The sequence below is a fragment of the Cebus imitator genome, unplaced genomic scaffold (assembly GCF_001604975.1).
Source record: "Cebus imitator isolate Cc_AM_T3 unplaced genomic scaffold, Cebus_imitator-1.0 Scaffold385, whole genome shotgun sequence".
In the NCBI taxonomy this organism is placed as follows: Eukaryota; Metazoa; Chordata; class Mammalia; order Primates; family Cebidae; genus Cebus; species Cebus imitator.
This window is the reverse complement of record NW_016107700.1, coordinates 2,009,804-2,027,943: the sequence shown is the minus strand read 5'-3', so window position 1 is coordinate 2,027,943 and position 18,140 is coordinate 2,009,804. Positions and strand designations below refer to the sequence as shown.

General features: G+C 51.3%; 1 protein-coding gene across 4 annotated transcripts in view; it reads right to left on the bottom strand.

The window, feature by feature from the left end:
* Positions 1 to 2,374: 2,374 nt before the first annotated feature.
* Positions 2,375 to 18,140, bottom strand: part of HEYL (hes related family bHLH transcription factor with YRPW motif like) — a 17,136-nt gene continuing 1,370 nt past the window's right edge. Inside the window, exons 1-5 of one of the 4 annotated variants that reach the window (XM_017507983.2) lie at positions 12,996 to 13,123; positions 12,769 to 12,835; positions 11,288 to 11,371; positions 9,709 to 9,790; positions 2,375 to 6,106 (exon numbers count right to left, since the gene is read on the bottom strand). In XM_017507983.2, coding sequence (XP_017363472.1) covers positions 5,433 to 6,106; positions 9,709 to 9,790; positions 11,288 to 11,371; positions 12,769 to 12,831 — 903 coding nt within the window. In that variant the 5' untranslated portion in view covers positions 12,832 to 12,835; positions 12,996 to 13,123 and the 3' untranslated portion in view covers positions 2,375 to 5,432. Of the gene's footprint in view, positions 6,107 to 9,708; positions 9,791 to 11,287; positions 11,372 to 12,768; positions 12,836 to 12,995; positions 13,124 to 18,140 lie in introns of those variants that run through there. The other 3 variants (XM_037731177.1, XM_017507982.2, XM_037731178.1) reach the window with 3 other exon arrangements.

Genomic DNA, 18,140 nt, shown 5'->3' with positions numbered 1-18,140 from the left:
AGAATTTTAAGAGACAGTGTAGATCAAAGGCTCATAAATGGTTACTGTTATCAATGGGATCAGCTGGGCCAGGCGCGGTGGCTCACGCCACCGAGGGCACTGTTGTGCCTCCCAGGCCAAAGCTAGGTGTCCACAAGTTCAAGCCAGCAGGAAAGGCAAGAGAGCCTGGTAGAGGCACGACCACATTAATCCCAGCACTTTGGGAGGATCATGAAGTCAGGAGTTTGAGACCAGCCTGATCAACATGGTGAAACCCCATCTCTACTAAAAATACAAAAATTAGCTGGACATGGTGGTGCATGCCTGTAATCCCAGCTACTCAGGAGGCTGAGGCAGAATTGCTTGAACCCGGGAGGCAGAGGTTGCAGTGAGCCGTGATCGTGTCAGTGAACTACAGCAGCCTGGGTGACAGAGCGAGACTCTGTCTCAAAAAAAAAAAAAAAGTGGGATCAGCTGATATTCAGACCTGATTTTTCCTACCCTCTCTCCCCAAGAAGGAGGGAAGGAGGCTAATGTCTTGAGTTTTCCACAAAGTCATAAATATCAGTGTAAATAAATTACAAGTTCCTAAGGCCTTCAGCACACCAAATGTTTCTTAGTCACCTACTATGAGCCAGGCACTAGGAGAGGGGTCAGGGGACAGAGAGGTCCTTGTGAAAATTGATTCCTGCTTTGCTCTTCAGAAAGCATTAGCCTTTTCCAGGTCTACAGGTTGGAGTCCAGTCACTTACTGAATACCAATCTACCTCAGTTTGGAAAGAAATCCCAACCCTTCTTCCTACCTCCTGATGAGGTGCCTGGGCCCCACCCTAGACAAGTTAAATCATACTCTCTGAGGCCTGGGCACAGATATTTTTAAACAGCATCTAAGTGTTGCCAATGAATAGGTGGAGGTGAGTCTAAACACTCCTCTTTCCCAGTCACCCCACACCACCCCAAGTGCAAGTTTCTTTTTTTTTTCTGAGATGGAGTCTTACCTGTCGCCCAGGCTGGAGTGCAGTGGTGCAATCTTGTCTCACTGCAATCTCTGCCTCCTGGGTTCAAGTGATGCTCCTGTCTCAGCCTCTCAAGTAGCTGGGATTACAGGCATGTACAACCACACCCGCCTAATTTTGTTTTTAGTAAAGACTGGGTTTCACTATGTTGACCAGGCTGGTGTCAAGCTGCTGACCTCAGGTGATCCGCCTGCCTTGGCCTCCCAAAGTGCTGGGATTACAGGTGTGAGCCACCACGCCCAGCCCAGCTGATCCCATTAATAACAGTGAACATTTCTGAGCCTTTGATCTATAGGTGTGAGCCACTGCGCCAGGCCAAGTTTCTTAAACAAGGTCCCACCTTGGCGTTCACTTGGCAAAATCTTCCAGGGCTCTCATTGCCTATAGGCTGATGCCCGGACTCTCCTTGACACTCCTGGCCTTTCACAGTTTGGATCCAGCCTCCTCTCATCAATGACACTAATGGCTAAGATTGATGGAGCGGTTCATATAACCTAGGCACTCTATTGAGGGCCTTAAGTGTGTTATCTCATTCGGTTACCACCTAACCTTAGGAGACGTTGTCTTAGCTCAGTTTCTTCATCTGCAAAATGGGACATTCCAAGAAAAGCATTGGGTACGGTGTCTGGTACACAGCTAACACTGAATCAACAGTAGCCATTGCTGCATCTTCCCTACTAAATTGATGAGAAACTTGAGGATAAGGGAGGTTCAATAACTTGCTCAAGACTACAAATCATTAATAAAAAGTCTGGCTTCAGTGCCCAGGCTAGCCCATCTCTCACCCTGTCACTGAGGGCCCATGCTCAACTCAGAGCCAACTTCTACAGCTCTGCTTGATGAAGTCTCCAGGCCTTTGCATGTAGAATACTTCCCTTCCTCTTCCTCCTGGAAGGCTTCCCCCTTGACACCCTAGGCAGGGCCACATACCCCAACTCTGCACCTCTCAGCTCTCCCAACAAACTTCCTTATTCTCATCTCACCAAACTATCATCTCAGTGGAGGGTGTGCCCCCTACTCAGAGTGCCTATGTCTTTCCCAGCTCTGGCCCCGCAGTGCCTGGCTGGCACAGAGCAGACCTCTGTGTTTGTTGGATCTGTTGGGAGCTGAATCCATCAGAGAGCCAAGCCAAGGGTGGAGAACAATGCCTGCTGGCAGGACAGCCTGCCTGCTCCCAGCTGTCAGTGTACACTCAGAGTGGACCCTCGCACTTGCCTTTGGCCAGGGCCTCCTGGCCACTTGCCAGACCTTCCAGTCCCGTGGCCCTGGCTCTCACTCTGCTCTACAGCCTCCCTGCAAAGTCATCCAGCAGGGGGTTCACCCCTAGAGGGGCCCAGACCATCGACCGCATGAGTCCAGAAGATTTCTCACCTTCTCAGTTCACTTTTTCAACAAGTATTTATTGAATGCCAACTATGGGCCAGGCCCTGTGCTCAACGCTGAGTACAGAGTGGAGAGCAAACCAGGCATAGCCCCTGGCCTCGTGGGCTTACAGTTGAGTGGGGGGGACAGTCAACCCACAAGTCAATACACAAATGGATATGCAGTGGCAAATTCCCCATGAAGGGAAACAAGAGGGGCCTTGTGATAGATGAACTCCTCAAGTACAGTAGTCAAGGAAGGCCTCTCTGAGGAGGCAACTTTGAAGCTACGGCCTGAGGATCTGAAGAACTCAGCCATACACAGGGTAGGGGAAGAGCATTCTTGGCAAAAGGAACAGCATATGCAAAGTGCTGGAGGTGAGAATGAGGTTGGAATGTTGAGGAAATGAAGGAAGGCCAGGTGGCAGAGGCTTAGGGAGCAAGTCTGGGACTGGCAAGAAATGAGGCTGGAGGTGAGATTGGGGCCAAAAGAGGAAAACCTTTAGAATAATAGGGCAACAGAAGGAGGTTTTTAAACCAGAGACACGATGTGACCTGCGCTTTCAAGTGCTCTCTGGTTCTGCTGAGAACTGATTGACACCGCAAGAGAGAGGAGCTTTCTGAGGCCAGGGCAGTTATCTGGGGGAGGTGAGGTGACTGCGCCAGGGTGGCTGTGGGTGCAGATAGAAGTGGACGGACTCCAGAGATAGTTTAGACATAGAATCTGCTGGAAGTTTCCAGAAGCACTAAAAAAAAATCTTTATTGGATGTCTGCAACAACTCCTACAATGGGGTAGGAGTTGGAGACCTCAGGAAAGCTTGGGGATAGAAACAGAAGATGCAAGTCCTTGATCATGGAATCTGATCACAGTCACCTTTCCTTCTGCAGTATCCCAGGGACGACGAAAGCAAGTTCAACCAAGATGCCGAAAGAGCTGGGTAATTCCCACCTCATTGCAATGGCATCACAGATTCTTTGGAGTTGCACACTTGCAACATGGAAATGTGTTTCCCACAGCCCCACTAGGAATTCTCAGGCCGGGAAGTTGCCAAATTGCAAGACTGCATCACTGACCTGGTATCCTGGGAGCAGCAGGAGAGGAGGAGGAGGAGGAGGAGGAGGAATTGTCCTTTTTCCTGTCCCGAGTGGACCCCTTCATGATAAAGGGGAAACTGGCCTTTGCCTTCTGTCCTCTCCTCTGTCCCTGTCCCCACTCCTGGGAGCATGTGTGAGTCCTGTCTTCCTTCTACCTCAGTCTCCCCTCTGCCTCCCTCAGGAGCACTCCCTGTCAATTACCCACTCTCTAAAATGATGCCCTCTCCTCACTGCTGCACATCTCAGACGGGTCCAGGAGGACAGCAGTCTGATAGAAGCAGCTCACACTAAAAACGAAAGAGGTGCTTTCCTCTCTATTTCTCTTTTAGGAATTTGTCTTTTGAAAAGAGCTTTCTGGGTCACTCAGATGATCGCCTCCCTCTTATCCACTTCTTTGAAAAGGCTCTTTTCCCCAGGGTTTCTGCAAACTCTACTTTTCAGTCCATGGAGTCTCCTCAATGCAGCCTCTGGGGAAGGTTGTTCCATCAAAGGGAGGAGGTGGGAGAATCTTCCCAGGGGTGATGGCTGAAGTATCTAACCAGTGTGGAATGAGCACCAGTGAATTGCTGCCCCTGGGACTCCACAGCCTTGGCTCTGCCAGGCATTAACCAGATCGTAGGAGTCCTGGGGGAAGTGCCAGGCGGTGGAGGGGTACTTGGAGTCACTCGGGGGAGTAGATATTTACCAATGAGTACAGAAGAGTTTCTGCATTTTACCCATTGGTATGGCAACACTGGTCCCACCGGATGTTAGTCCAGTCTCTGCTGTTCTGCTGGGAACGATCGCTGGACCATTTGTTTCCTCGGTTAGAGAAAGTGGCCTGGGGTGGAGCTGGGGGATGAAATGGCCTCTGAGCAGAGCCAGCTCTGTGGAGTCCTGGTGAACAGAATCTCAGGCCCTCAACCCACTGCATGACCTTGAAGGGCCGAGCTGCCTCGAATCATCCTTTCTCTTGCCCCTCCTCAGAGCTATTTTTGTCCAGCCTGACAGCCCTTGGCTGTTCCAGCAGTCTGGGCTCTGTGAGCCGGATGCAAACCAGGCAGCACAGACGTCTGGTGCTGAATCCCAAGAGGTTCCTCTCTGGGCGCCATCACATGGGGCCATGGCCCCTCTGCACTGTGTACCCAGTGGGGAGGGACCGCGCGCCTGGAGGATGGCGACCGTAGGACGCGGGGGGAGCTGGGCTCTCTCCATTGCTCAACCCTGGCTCCTGTCTGGGAGAGCTGTCCAAGGCCTGGTGTGAGGACACCCTGTCACAGAGTTTTGCTGCTGCCTAGAAACCTCCCAGGCGGATTTATCAGGCCAGCTGTGTGCAGGGACCTGTTAGTCAGTGCGAGGGTGGGTATCTGTTGCTGGGAGGAGGGTGGGAGCAGGCTCTGCTGGGCCCCCGGTCTCCAGGCCTTGGCTGTAGTGGAGAAAGGGTCTGTCCTGTGGTTCAATGTGATGGTGTGGGCCAAAGACAAGTGGGCAGGGGCAGACAGGGTTCCCAGACCTCTTTATGGCTCTTGCTCAGTCACTATCACCAGGAAGCAAGGCAGACACTGTGTTCCAGCCTCTTGGCCTGGGAAGGCTGCAGCCAGTCATTGCTCCTGACTGGGGTCTGACCCCTCCAAGGAACAGCCTGCCTTGGGCCCTGGTTAAAGCTTTTTCCCAGACCCAAGGTTCGTGCCTGCTGCTGCTCTGTGCTGGGCAGGAGACGGGGTCTGGTCGCAGCTCTGAGGGACTCTCCCAGGACTCATCTGTGCAGGTGAGAAATGGAACCAAACCTCTGAGACCAGAACAGCTCCAGAGCTGGGTGGATAAGCTGGGATAGCAGTGAGGAGGAGATGGGCTGGACGAGGAGAGGGCCTCTGGTCGCTGGAGAAGATGCCTTCACATATGAGCCAGTCCAGGAAGCAAAGCAGAAAAGGCAGTGCCTTTTTTTGAGCCCCTGGTAAAAGAACCTTCCTCATTCCTGGGGGCAGGTGGTGAGGGGGCAGCTCAGAAAGTCCCGACTTCAGTGATTTCAGAGACCCAGGAGTGGTACAGCATGGCTCCCGCTGGCCTCCCAGCTGGCCCTGGGGAGGATGAGTTGGGGGTGGGAACAGCAACATAGGCAGCAGACCCTGCAGGACCAGAGGGTGTGGGGGAGGAAGACCGCAGGAGGGGAGCGATGTGGCTGCTCCTGGTAGCCCTGCTGCTGGGGGCCACGGACACAGGGGCCGCTGGCCTCTCTAGGGGGCGGGCCCTCCGGGTGGAAGATGCCCCTCGACTGGGCAGCAAATTCCTCCGGGCTGGCAGGATAATGCCTGTGGCTCTGCGAATGGGAGCGGTTCGGAGGGCTGGGATGGGGTAAGCAGGAGAGGAGGCACCGGGGAGGACAGGACCGGGCACTCTTCCCAGGAGGGCGAGCTGGTTGCTCAGGGCTGGCAGCCCCGGGCAGCTATGGAAGAAAGACCAGGGCCAGGCAGGGAAGGCCAGGGGGCCAGTGGGTGTGAGTGAAGGCTCCATCTCAGCTGCGTAGCTGTTGAGGTGGGAGAGAAGGCGAATCCGGACGGGGTCGGCACGGCTGCTGGGCCCTTCCAGGACCCCCAGGTACCTGATGACCTCGGTGAGGCACTCCCGAAAACCAATGCTCCGGAAGTCAACTGCCAGGGCTCGGGCATCAAAGAATCCTGCAAAGGGAGGCATGATGAAGGTCATGGCAGGTGTGGGGAGAAGCATGGAGCCTGGGTCTGACTGAGTTCTGGACCTGCCTCCTTCACTCACTCCCTCGGCAGCCCTGGCCATGTCACCTTGCCTCTCTAAGCCCATCTCTGCATCTGCAGAGTGAGAACAAAAATGTCTGCCTGGGATGGAGGGTGGTGGGTTATAACGATCAAATGAATTCACTAAACTATGATGCACTGTAACATGTAAAGTATTGCTTTCATCACAATTCATGATAATGCAAAGAAAAAACTCTGTGGCCAAGATAACTTCATTTAAGCAGACACTTGACAGAAATGAAAAGTTGTGCACTTGGAGGTATAGAACAACCCTGCCTGCTGAGAGGGGCAGATGCCCAGGAAGGGAGGTGGCAGCCATCAGAGTGGGGAGGCCCCTTGAGAAGGTGGCGTGGTGTAGCAGTGAGGTGTGAGGTTGCCAGAGGCCAGCAGAGCTGGGTTCAAATCCTGACTCTGCTACTTAACTAGCTGCCTGATTGGGAACAAGTCTCTTTATCTCTCTGTGCCTCAATTTCCTTAGCTGTCAAATGGGGATCTAGCAGTGCCTGCTGTGTAGAGTTGTGAGGGTGAAATTAAAATAGTGCACAGAGGCTGGGCACAGTGGCTCACGCCGTAATCCCAGCACTTTGGGAGGCCAAGGCGGGCAGAGTTCAAGACCAGACCGGCCAACATGGTGAAACCTGGTCTCTACTGAAAAAGACACAAAAATCAGCTGAGCACGGTGGCTCATGCCTGTAATCCCAGCTACTTGGGAGGCTGAGGTAGGAGAATTGCTTGAGCCGGGACCTGGGAGGTGGAGGCTGCAGTAAGCCAAGATCGTGCCACTGCACTCCAGCCTGGGCTACAGAGCAAGACTTCATCTCAAAAAAAAAAAAAAAAAAAAAATAGTGCACAGAAAATGCTGAATAAAAAACAGTTAGCTATCACTTATATTACTGCCTTGGCCCTGGCTGGCATCTGAGTTGGTCCCTTGGCTAAAAAGGCAATCTTGAACAAGACCCCACTGTGATCCTTGGCAGCTGTCATCAGGCCAGGGACCCTCTCTCTCTCTCTTTTTTTTTCTTTTTGAGATGGAGTTTCATTCTTATGGCCCAGGTTGAAGTGCAATGGCACAGTCTTGGCTTACCACAACCCCTGTCTCCAAGGTTCAAGTGATTCTCCTGCCTCAGCCTCCCGAGTAGCTGGAATTACAGGCATGCACCACCACGCCCGGCTAATTTTTGTGTTTTTCGTTGAGACAGGTTTTCTCCATGTTGGTCAGGCTGGTCTCAAACTCCTGACCTCAGGTTGATCTGCCCACTTCAGACTCCCAAAGTGCTGGGATTACAGGCGTGAGCCACCGTGCCCGGCCCTTTTTATTTTTTGAGATGGAGTCTCGCTCTGTCGCCCAGGCTGGAGTGCAGTGGCACCATCTCGGCTCACTGCAACTTCTGTGTCCCGGGTTCAAGCAATTCTCCTACCTCAGCCTCCGGAATAGCTGGGACTACAGGCGCGTACCACCATGCCCAGCTAATTTTTGTGTTTTCAGTAGAGACGGGGTTTCATCATATTGGCCAGGATGGTCTCAATCTCTTGACCTTGTGATCCACCTGTCTTGGCCTCTCAAAGTGCTGGGATTACAGGCATGAGCCACTGCACCGGCTGGCACCCTCTCCTTGATGGATAACCAGGTGAACTTCCTACACAGGTATTCACATCCTCACTGCCTCTCCATACTTGTTCTTCTCTTGACCACATTCTGGGCAAAGACAGACAGAACAATCTCAGCTAGCACCGGCCTCATGACTATGGCAGCAAATACCTGGTTTTTGGTTCATGGCCCCCACAGAAGGACAGCTCAGCTGGAGACTATGTTTGGAGCCAGGCCAGCTTGTGGGTGAGACCCAACTCTGCTATACACTTAGCCATATAAGTTCAAGCAAATCCCTTCACCTTTCTGTGTTTTCTCTTTTCTTTTCTCTTCTTTTTTGAGATGGAGTCTCACTCTGTCACTCAGACTAGAATGCAGTGGCACGATCTTGGCTCACTGCAACTTCTGCCTCCCAGGTTCAAGTGATTCTCCTGCCTCAGCCTCCCAAGTAGCTGGAATTACAGACATCTGCCACCATGCCCGGCTAATTTTTGTATTTTTAGTAGAGATCGGGTTTCACCATGTTAGCCAGGTTGGTCTCAAACTCTTGACCTCAGGTGATCCACCTGCCTCAGCCTCCCAAAGTGCTGGAATTACAGGGGTGAGCCACCGCACCCAGCCTTTGCTGTTCTTTTCTAACATTTACTGAATTCTTGCTAAGCATTTAATCAAGTTATCTAATTTAATCCTCACAAAAACCTCTCATTATTCCCATTTTAGAGATGAAGAAACTGAAGAAGGGAGAGATTAAATCATTCGCCTAAGGTCATAAAGCTAGTAACCAGTAGAGCCCGATTCATATCCAAAGCCTATACCGTGAACCACAGTTCTGTCTTCCCGTTAGTTCACAGTCAGAAAATGGTGATAACACTAACCCCCATCTTGCAGGTTCTTGTGAGAATCAAGTGAAACAACACAAGTGAAAGCATTTGGAAACTGTCAAACGCTGCTCACATATTAGTCACTACTTTTCTTTTAATTGGATAACCATAAATGTAATTTGAATCTCCCCCATTGGTTCATTAGAGACGGAAGTCTCCACTCTTAGCAATGCATTTCTTTGGCAGAAGTTCCCAAATGGACCACCTGCATCAGAATAATTGGGTGGCTTGTTAAACTTGCAAACTCCTAAACTTCAGTCTAGACCTGCTGCCTCAGAATTTCTGGGGGATGACTCCTGATTCTGCCTGCCCTGAGGTGACAGTGCCATACACTGAGGCTTCGGAAGCACCAGAACAAGCCACTTAAAATGCCACTATCCTCTTCTGGAGTAGAAAGTTAGGTCTCTGGAACTTTGGCCTGTGGAGATTTCAGGGTTTCCCAATTCTGAAATCACCAAATACACAGAGAAGCTTTAAGTGAAGCTTTAAGAGAAGCTTGTCTGGAAGTGTCTTTAAAGCCACCGTTCCATTACTTTATTGTAACTGACGGGCTTAAAATAACAAAATGAGTTACATTTGTGTCCTATAATCCTGAGACCTTCGGGGAACATGACATGTCACCCCAGCCCTGCCAAGGACCCCACGACAGCCCAGAAGGCTAGACCAGTGGGTAGGATACCAGGCTCCTCCCTGGGTTCAAGGGCGTCAGATTGGGATCCCAGGGAGAATTAGCTCATCCAGGCGAATCCCTAATGAAGCCCTGGGTTGGGGAAGGATAGGACCCATAACAACAGTCTGTTACAGAAGAAAGTGCCTCCCCGGTCTAAGACTGGAGGGAGTTGAATTGAGGAAAAGGTTGGGACAAATGGAGACACTGAAAGTGGAGAGGGAGACGCTGAAAGGAGGGAGCGAAGCTTTGCAAATATTCCCTCTATTGACTGAGCTTCTGAGAGTGGACTTTGCTCACCAGTGTATCCCCAGGGCCCAGCCTCAAAATATTGGTGGTATGAATGACTCCTGAAAGAGAAGAGCATGGGTACCTGTCCCGCCAGTGGCATGGAGCATTTTCAGGTGATCCACCGTCATCTGCAAGACCTCAGCTTTCTCTAGCTTGGAAGAGCCCTGTGGGTACAGAGGACAGAAGGGTGGAGTCTCCAGCTAACTGTGTCGCTGTGCAGTGTCTTGATTTTCTCACCTTCCTTCCATTCCACTGTTGCCTGCAATTGGGCTTCTGCTTTGGACAGCTTCTCCAAATCTAGAACATTCCCTTCAGTTCTCCTCTCAGACCACCTGTCCTCTGTACGGCTGCCGGCCATCTTTCCTGAAACCACTCCTCCCTTGACTTGCACGATACCACTGTTTCTGGGCTCTTCTTTCAGCTCTGTCTGTCTCTCTTTCTCTCTCTCTCTCTCTCTCTCTCTCTCTCTGTTTTTGTTTTTGAGTTGGAGTCTTGCTCTGCCACCCAGGCTAGAGTGCAGTGGCCTGATCTTGGCTCACTGCAACCTCTGACTTCTGGGTTCAGTGATTCTCCTGCCTCAGCCTCCTGAGTAGCTGGGATTACAGGTACACGCCACCACGTCTAGCTAATTTTTTTTGTATTTTTGGTAGACATATGGTTTCACCATGTTGCCCAGGCTAGTCTCAAACTCCTGACCTTGTGATCCATCCGCCTTGGACTCCCAAAGTGCTGGAATTACAGATGTGAGCCACTGCACCTGGCTGCTCTGCCTGTCTCTTAACACAGTAGTGTCCCTTCTGTGTCACTTGGCACTCTGCTGCTCCCGGCACAGGGGTTTGTCACCTCCATGGTTTTAACCACCATCCTCAGAGTGCCTCCCAAACCAGCTCTTCTGGGAATCCAACTTCAGACTCAATGTGCCTAAGATCTAGCTCACCGTCTTATCCCCAGAGCACTTGTTCTTCCTCTTTTCTCTCTCAGGAAATGCTTCCTAAGCTTCCCAGGTGAAGTCTGAATATCAGACGCTCCATGGGAGTCCCTTGAGGGCAGATACCAGGTCTAGTTCATGGCTGGTCCTGTGGTGGTTTTAGTGAACATCTGTGGAATGACTGACTTGTTCTCACCAGCATAAGGGAAGGCAGAGGATCTGTGACCTACGCCTTGGTGCACAGGGTGAGAATCTCCGTGGCGGAGTCCACTGTCTGATTCCTCACTGTAGTTCCCCACCTAACATGTTCGATGGGTGGCAGAGTGCTCACTCCCTGAGCAGCCTGTTCCACTTTCAAATCACTCTGGAAATGTCCGTAGTGCAGAGGGATGGTGCTTTGAGAATCACACACTCCTCTGCTCTGCTATTTAATGGCTGTGTGATCTGGAATAAGTTACTTCACCTCTCTGTGCTTCAGTTTCCTTACCTGTGCTATAGGCATAATAATCCCTACCCTTCAGGATCATTTGGAGGAGTTAATTTGATCGGATGATGGACATAAAGCCACCCGAGTGTAAATTTCCATTCTTTATACCCTGCCAGTGGCAGATATTGGTAAATGATCACAGCATCTCAGGCAGCCTCTACCAATCAACAACAGATGCCATGAGAAACGAACTTTATCTGCCGCCCACACAGTATTTCCTCTAGCACAATCAGCAATGTCACATACCTGTTTCTCAAAGGCAGTGGGGACCAGGCGTCGCAATTCAGAAAGGCTGCTGTTGATGCGATCTCGACGCCGTTTCTCTATGATCTAAACAGTCACGACAAGAAGTTATTCACAGGTGCGTCATCACAGTTTCCAAAGTGCCTTGATAGACATCAACTCGTATTTAACCCACACAGTATTCTTGTGAGGGAGATCAACCTAGTCTCACTTTATGGTGGAGAAAACCAAGGCTCACAGAAGGACAGTGATTTGCTTAAGGTCACACAGCAAGAAAGTGCAGAGGTGGAAGCACAACTCAGATCTCCTGTCTTGGTCTATAGGGGTGATATTCAAGATGTTTAACCACTGGTACGGCAGGGCACAGCCAATCAGAATGAGGATACCAGCATGGTGCTGGAGCAGGCCCTGGAGGTCCCTGCTGCACCAGCAGGAGGGTGACCCCGTCATCTGCCAGGTCATGAGGTGGTTTGAGGAGTCTCAGGTGTTGCTCTCTCTCTCTCTTTTTTTTTTTTTTTTTTTTTTTTGAGGCGGAATTTTGCTCTTACTGCCCAGGCTAGAGTGCAATGGCACGATCCCGGCTCACTGCAACCTCCGCCTCCAGAATTCAAGCAATTCTCCTGCTTCAGCCTCCTGAGTAGCTGGAATTATAGGCATGTGATCACCACGCTAATTTTATTTTTTTTGTATTTTTAGTAGAGACGAGTCAAGCTGGTCTCGAACTCCTGACCTCAGGTGATCCACCCACCTCAGCCTCTCAAAGTGCCGGGATTACAGGCATGAGCCACCACACCCAGCTAAGGTGTTGCTCTCTCTAGCTGCAGAGCCCTTCCATTCACACACTTTCATTCTCCCCTCACAATACTGGTAGCAGAACACCGGGAGCATGACAGATATGACCCAATTTTACAGATAAAGAAAATAAGGGCTGGAAAGAAGTGGTTGGCCTAAGGGCTTACAGTCAGTGAGTGTCAGGCTGCTCTCTGCCAGACCCCAGATGTCTGGACTTCCAGTGCAGAAGCAGGGCTGTATGATGGGAGGAAAGTGGGGCTGGACACAACGGACAGACAGCAGCAGCAAGCGGGGATCCTTCTGCTGTCCCTTCCCCCACCCCAGCACACTGGGAGGGGATGAAAGTTCTGGACTCAGGAGACAGAAGATAGGATGGTGGGCAGGCTGGAACAACAATCATAACAGCCTATTGTGTGTCTGCTATTGTTCAGAGCGCTACATTAATGCATTTCATCTGCAAAGCAGCCCTTTGAGGTGGGCCCTGTCATTATTCCAGTTACGCAGAGGAGCAAATCAGGCCCAGAGAGATTAAGAGGCTTGCCCGGAATTACCCTGATAACTACAGGCAGAGCCGGGATTTGAACCCAGGCGGTTAGCTTAGAGTGAAGTTTCTGCCCAGGGTTCTCCCTGCCAGACTGCAGGGGATTCATTTTGTTGGGCAACTCAGAAGCAGAGATGAGACGGACACTCACCCCTCTGCGTTTCTTCCTGGCTTGCATCTGCGAAGGGCTAGGGGTGGACAGCGGCCTGGCCATCTGGCTGGAAAGGAAGAGAAAAGCTGATTTTTCAGGGCTGAGGGACCGTCTCCTTGGCCCGGGCGGACTTCGGGCCCGGAGCCGCCGGGCGGGCCTGGGAGGAGGAGCAAGCTCTTCCCTTTTTCCCCTGCTCATTTCAACCCGGGCCAAGTCCTCTCACGCACTCTGGGCCCACTCTGGGCCTTTGGTCTGGACCTGCTAGGCCTCGCCCCTGGCCCCTCGCGGAGCCGTCGGGGAACCGCGCTCAACAGCGCGGCAGCTCAGGCTCCTGCAACCCGATCCCCGGGGGCGGGGCGGGTGAGGGCACTGGCCGGCGGCGGCGGGGACTGGCCGGGAGGGTAGGGTTTCAGAGGGAGCCGCCGGGAACTAGCGTGGAAAGAGCAGATGCCGCCGCTTCCCACGGGCCGGGCGCGCCGGCCGCCCGCCCTCCGCCCGGCCTGCAGCTGCCGCCTCCTCCCACGCAGTGCGGCCGGGGGGCGAGGGGGGGCGGCATCTGGGTCACAGACCCCTCTAGGATGCTCTGGTACACTGCCCTGGCCTCCCAGAAAGCCTGGTCCCCCCAACCTCGGCCTCTCCTCCCACTCTGGGCCTTCCCTCTGCAGCATCGGTTGAAAGATGGATGTTTGCTCACACCCCAGGAACTCCCATTACAGAGAAGAGGCTTAGCCCCGGGGCTTTTCCTGCCCAGACTCTGACCAAAATAATCTCCAGCCCAGCTGCTAACCCTTCTTAAGGTTTTCTGCTCCAGAAGCTCTCTTAGAAGGCGAGGATTCGCTGGGTCCACTGAGGCATCATTCATTTGGCCAACACTTCTAAGGCTCTATTCAGGCCTGGTGGGTGCTGGGGCACTTAGCCAGACCCCAGCCCTTCCTCAGCTCAGCTCCGGTGGGCAGACACTGCACCAATAAACAACAAACAAGGTGACTCCCCTGCCATTTTGGAAGACACAAGGCCCCACATCTGAACAGGAACCTGCAAGCTGGCCTTCACCCACAGCCGCTCCTGCTGCCCCAGGTGGAAAGCCCATGCTGTCTTTGATTCCTCCTCCTCCTCCTCACCCCTACCTCATCTAAACCTGCCCACATTATGTCTAAAATACATCTCACATCTGTCCTCTTCCTCTCCGCCACTTCTCTCAATGCTGCGCCTCTATCAGCTTTTATCTGGGTGACTGCAAGCGCCTCTTGTTGGGTCATTTTGCACCCTGTTTTACTCCCTGCAAGTCTATCTCCACGCTGCAGGCAGAGTGATCATTTAAATCTGATCTTATCACTCACTTAAAACTCCTCAGTGGCTCCTCAATTTTTGTTTGTTTGCTTTGAGATGTAGTCTCGCTCTGTTGCCCAGGCTGGAGTGCACTGGTGTGATCTCGGCTCACTGCAATCTCCACCACCTGGTTCAAGTGATTCTCCTGCTTCAGCCTCCGTCATAGCTGGGATTACTGGTGCCCACCACCATGTCTGGCTACTTTTTGTATTTTTAGTAGAGATGGGGTTTTACTGTGTTGGCCAGGCTGGTCTCGAACTCCTGACCTCAGGTGATCCACCTGCCTCAGCTTCCCAAAGTGTTGAGATTACAGGTGTGAGCCACTGCACCTGGCCCCACTGTTTTTTAAGATCAAGGCCATCATCCTTTAGGTGGTCCAACTGGCCCCTGTCAACTCCGCTAGACTCAACCCTCTTCCTCTGTATGCTCCAGCCTACAAATGCACTAACTCCTTCCTGCAATTGCATGTACTGTCCCCTAGCCTACGTCCACCATCTCTGGTCCACCCATCACCCCAAGCCTTAGTCCCTTTGCCCAGTAACTTCTACAGTCTGTCAAACCTCGACTTAGATGGCACCTCCCTAGGGAGCCTTTTCTGACATTCCTCCTCCCACTAGTGTCCCATGCTCAATATTCTCCTGGCACCCTACTTTCACAGTGTTTATGCCAGTTTGTTGTTTTGTATGTATATGGTTATTTGATTGATGTCTTTCTCTCCAACAAATCCATAAGCTCCATGAGGCCATAAGCCGTGTCTGTTACATTCACTATTGCAGCTTCAGTACTCAGCAAGGGCTTGGAATATGGCAGAACTCATGGTAGAGCTTCCTTTTCTCACCCCTGTCTTTGGCATCACTGGGGAACAGAGAGGTAAGCACCATAACATCTATGTCCTAGGTGTTTGTGGAATGGGGGCATATATGACTTACCAGAAGGGTCCCAGCCTATGTGACTACCCTTTCGGCATTTGAATTTGGATCATTTTCATCAACTGCTCAAAGAGAGAAGGTTGACCAGACAAGGGACCAGAAGGGTCCAGACAGCATTTGTCAAATCCTACTGCTATGTCCCTGGCTTTGTCCAGACACATCTGGAAAAGGATATCTCCCACCCAAACATCTGGACAAGCAGACCTGGTAAGAGGCCTGTAATAGCTCCTGGGAGGGAGAGCCTAGCAAGCTAGGTCCAGGGCTCAGATGGCCAGATCCTGAGATCTGTGGGCAGCTTGTTTACAAAGCATCACTGGTTCACTGGGGACAAGCCCCAAGAGCCAAGACACACTAAGAAACATGGCCTTTGTTCCCACCAGCTTGATAATGTGTCTCTTTGGGTGTTGGGTTAGCCTTGCGCACGTCATTGCCTCTCAGCCTGATCCCTCCACTGGGACCATCTGTTGGAGGCTGACGCACCCATTTGAAGGCAAGGCAGTGCTGCCATCCCTTTTTCCAGTCTCCTGTTCAGTTTGTCCCTGTTGTATTATTTCTCCCTTCTCCTCTCCCCATATCTCAGAGGCAAAATCCATGTTACAGTTTTCTTGGAAACATTATGTGACTTTCCTTCCTTTGAGCCTTACAAAAGCCCATTTTACAGATGAGGATGCTGAGCCTCAGGGAGCTAAAGCAGCTTGCCCAGCCTATCCAGCTGCTAAGCAGCAAAACCAGCAGGGAATCCGCATCTTCTGGCTCCGCTTCTGCATTGTTTTGCTTCTAATTCCCACTTCCTGTCTGTCTGAATGGCCCTCCAGTCTCTTTATTTTTAAAGTTCCCAAGAGCCCAGCCAGAGCTCCCCTCCAGCCTGTGATCTGGCCCTGACAGTGGGAGGAGGTGTGGGAGCTTCTCGTCTGAGAATCTGAAAATGACGCAGATTTTCATGGACCCAGAGAAGATATGTTGACCATCAAGATCTGCTCCATAGGCCTCTAGTGGCTCCTAGCCAGAATTCTGGGGCCATCTCTTATAGGGGAGCAGGTTTCCAGGTGGTCCTGACCACCCTCAGTGCTGACTTCCCCTGGGAACTACCCCGTGGAACCCTTGCAGATGACCCTAATCACTTTGTGCCAGCCAAATGCAGAATCACAACGTCCCAAAAGAAGGGATCTCAGAGAGAACTGAGTCCATTTGTAAAATGAGGAAACTCGATGGGAAGGGTCTTTCCCAGGCACACAGCAAATCAGAGGAAGATCCAGAAGTACAGCCAGGTCTAGTGGCTTTTAATCTGAGGCTCTTGCCAGTGCCTCCCATATTTCATCATCCCATCATGTAGATCTCAGAGTCAGTACTTTTTGTTATATACTGCACTTCCACATCCATGTGTCTAATTTATTACACAATAGTCCCAGGAGTGAAGTATTATTTGGGCCATTTCACATTTAGGAAAAATAATCATTTTACAGGAGGAGTGACAGAGACACTGGAGTTGAGAATCACTTCAGTAAGTCCGGTCTTCAGATTTCTGGTCTTTACATTAGACCTTGCTGTCTCATAAATATGTTGCCCCCCCCCCCAACTAAATGGTGACTGCTTTGACAGCAACATTTATTGGAAGTTACCTTGTGCCACAGCAGGGAGCTATGTAACTTTATGCACATTACTTCATCAAACCGTATCCTGTGAGGCAGGAATGCTAAAGTATTTCCATTTTGAAAGGGAGAAAACTGAGCTTCAGTAGGGTTACAGTCACTGGCCAAGGTTAATAGTGGTAAGATTCAAACTCAGATCTATCTGACTCCAAGGCCACCACCTTATATTGTGCAGAAACAGGACCCTGATCCAGTGTCTGACATGTTGCAGGTGCTCATTGGATGTTTGCAGAGGGAGGGGAGAGGCAGTACTCTTAGTTTGGACTCATCATGTGTCGGGGGCCAGGTTCAGATGAGAGCTCTGTGGGTGAATTTCACAGATGTGCCAGGACTGCCACCAGGCAGATGCCCACAGTGATGGTGGAACACACTCTGCTCTTTATTCTTATGTCTCTGAGTGTGGGGCATTTGCACCCTGCCCCTGACCCTGAGAGGCTGGCTGCCTCCATTCTGTGGCCCTTGTCAGTATTTATCTGCTTTCTTTGTATATGAACTCTTCTTCCCTGAGAGTTCCCTGAGGGCAGAGGCTAAGCAGGATACATCTGGGCCCCCTATGCCCAGCCCAGGGTCTGGGCCACAGCAGGCATCGTTCAGTGCTCCCTGAATTGAAGCATTGATGTCTGCTGGGGGGAGGGCCTTTTGGTGAGTGCTACAAAGGGGCGTCTATAAGTCAGCCTCTGCCAGATGTCCAACTGCTTTCTCTCTTCAGAGGGGTCTGTTCCTCTAAGAACAGTGTCTAAAAATGGGCTCTGTACATATAGGAAATGCTGTAGGTATAGGAAAAAACTGCCCATTGATCCTTTATGCCTCCATGTGAGCTGTTGTCCATATGCCATCTTCAAGACGCCCTCCTTGACATCTTTGGTGGAGAGTGACCTCTCCTTGCTTAGGTGCCCTCACGGCCCACAGTCTGCCTCTTTTCCATCCTGTGTTTGTATGACCTGGCAGGTCACTGACTGGGCTGCAGACTCACAGAGGACAGAAGCCAGCTCTGATCAGCCGAGTTCTCTGGCATCAATTTTGTGCCCCTGATCTATGAGGACCCACTGCCATTGAATTTGAGACCCCACTCCACCACCACCACATGGTGCTGTGCCCTTTCCTGCCCTCAACAGGCACGGGCTAAGAGAACTGCTTCTCTAAATAGCAGTTTCTGCCAAACAATTAAGAAAGGCTAATATGTTGCATAGCAAATTGTATTCTACACCCTAAAATCAAATGTACAGGATGCAAGAGGTATATCTGTTATGGCATTTTCCTCAGATTTGTGACTGAGGCAGGATCCCTGGATCTCAGAAAAACGAAGAGCACTAAAATTACAAAATGTCCTCAAAAACATCCTAAGAATTAACCGGGGCCAGCACATTGACTTATGCCTGTAATCTCAATGCTTTGGGAGGCCAAGGCAGGAGGATCACTTAAGCCCAGGAGATCAAGGCTGCCATGAGCTATGATCATGCCACTG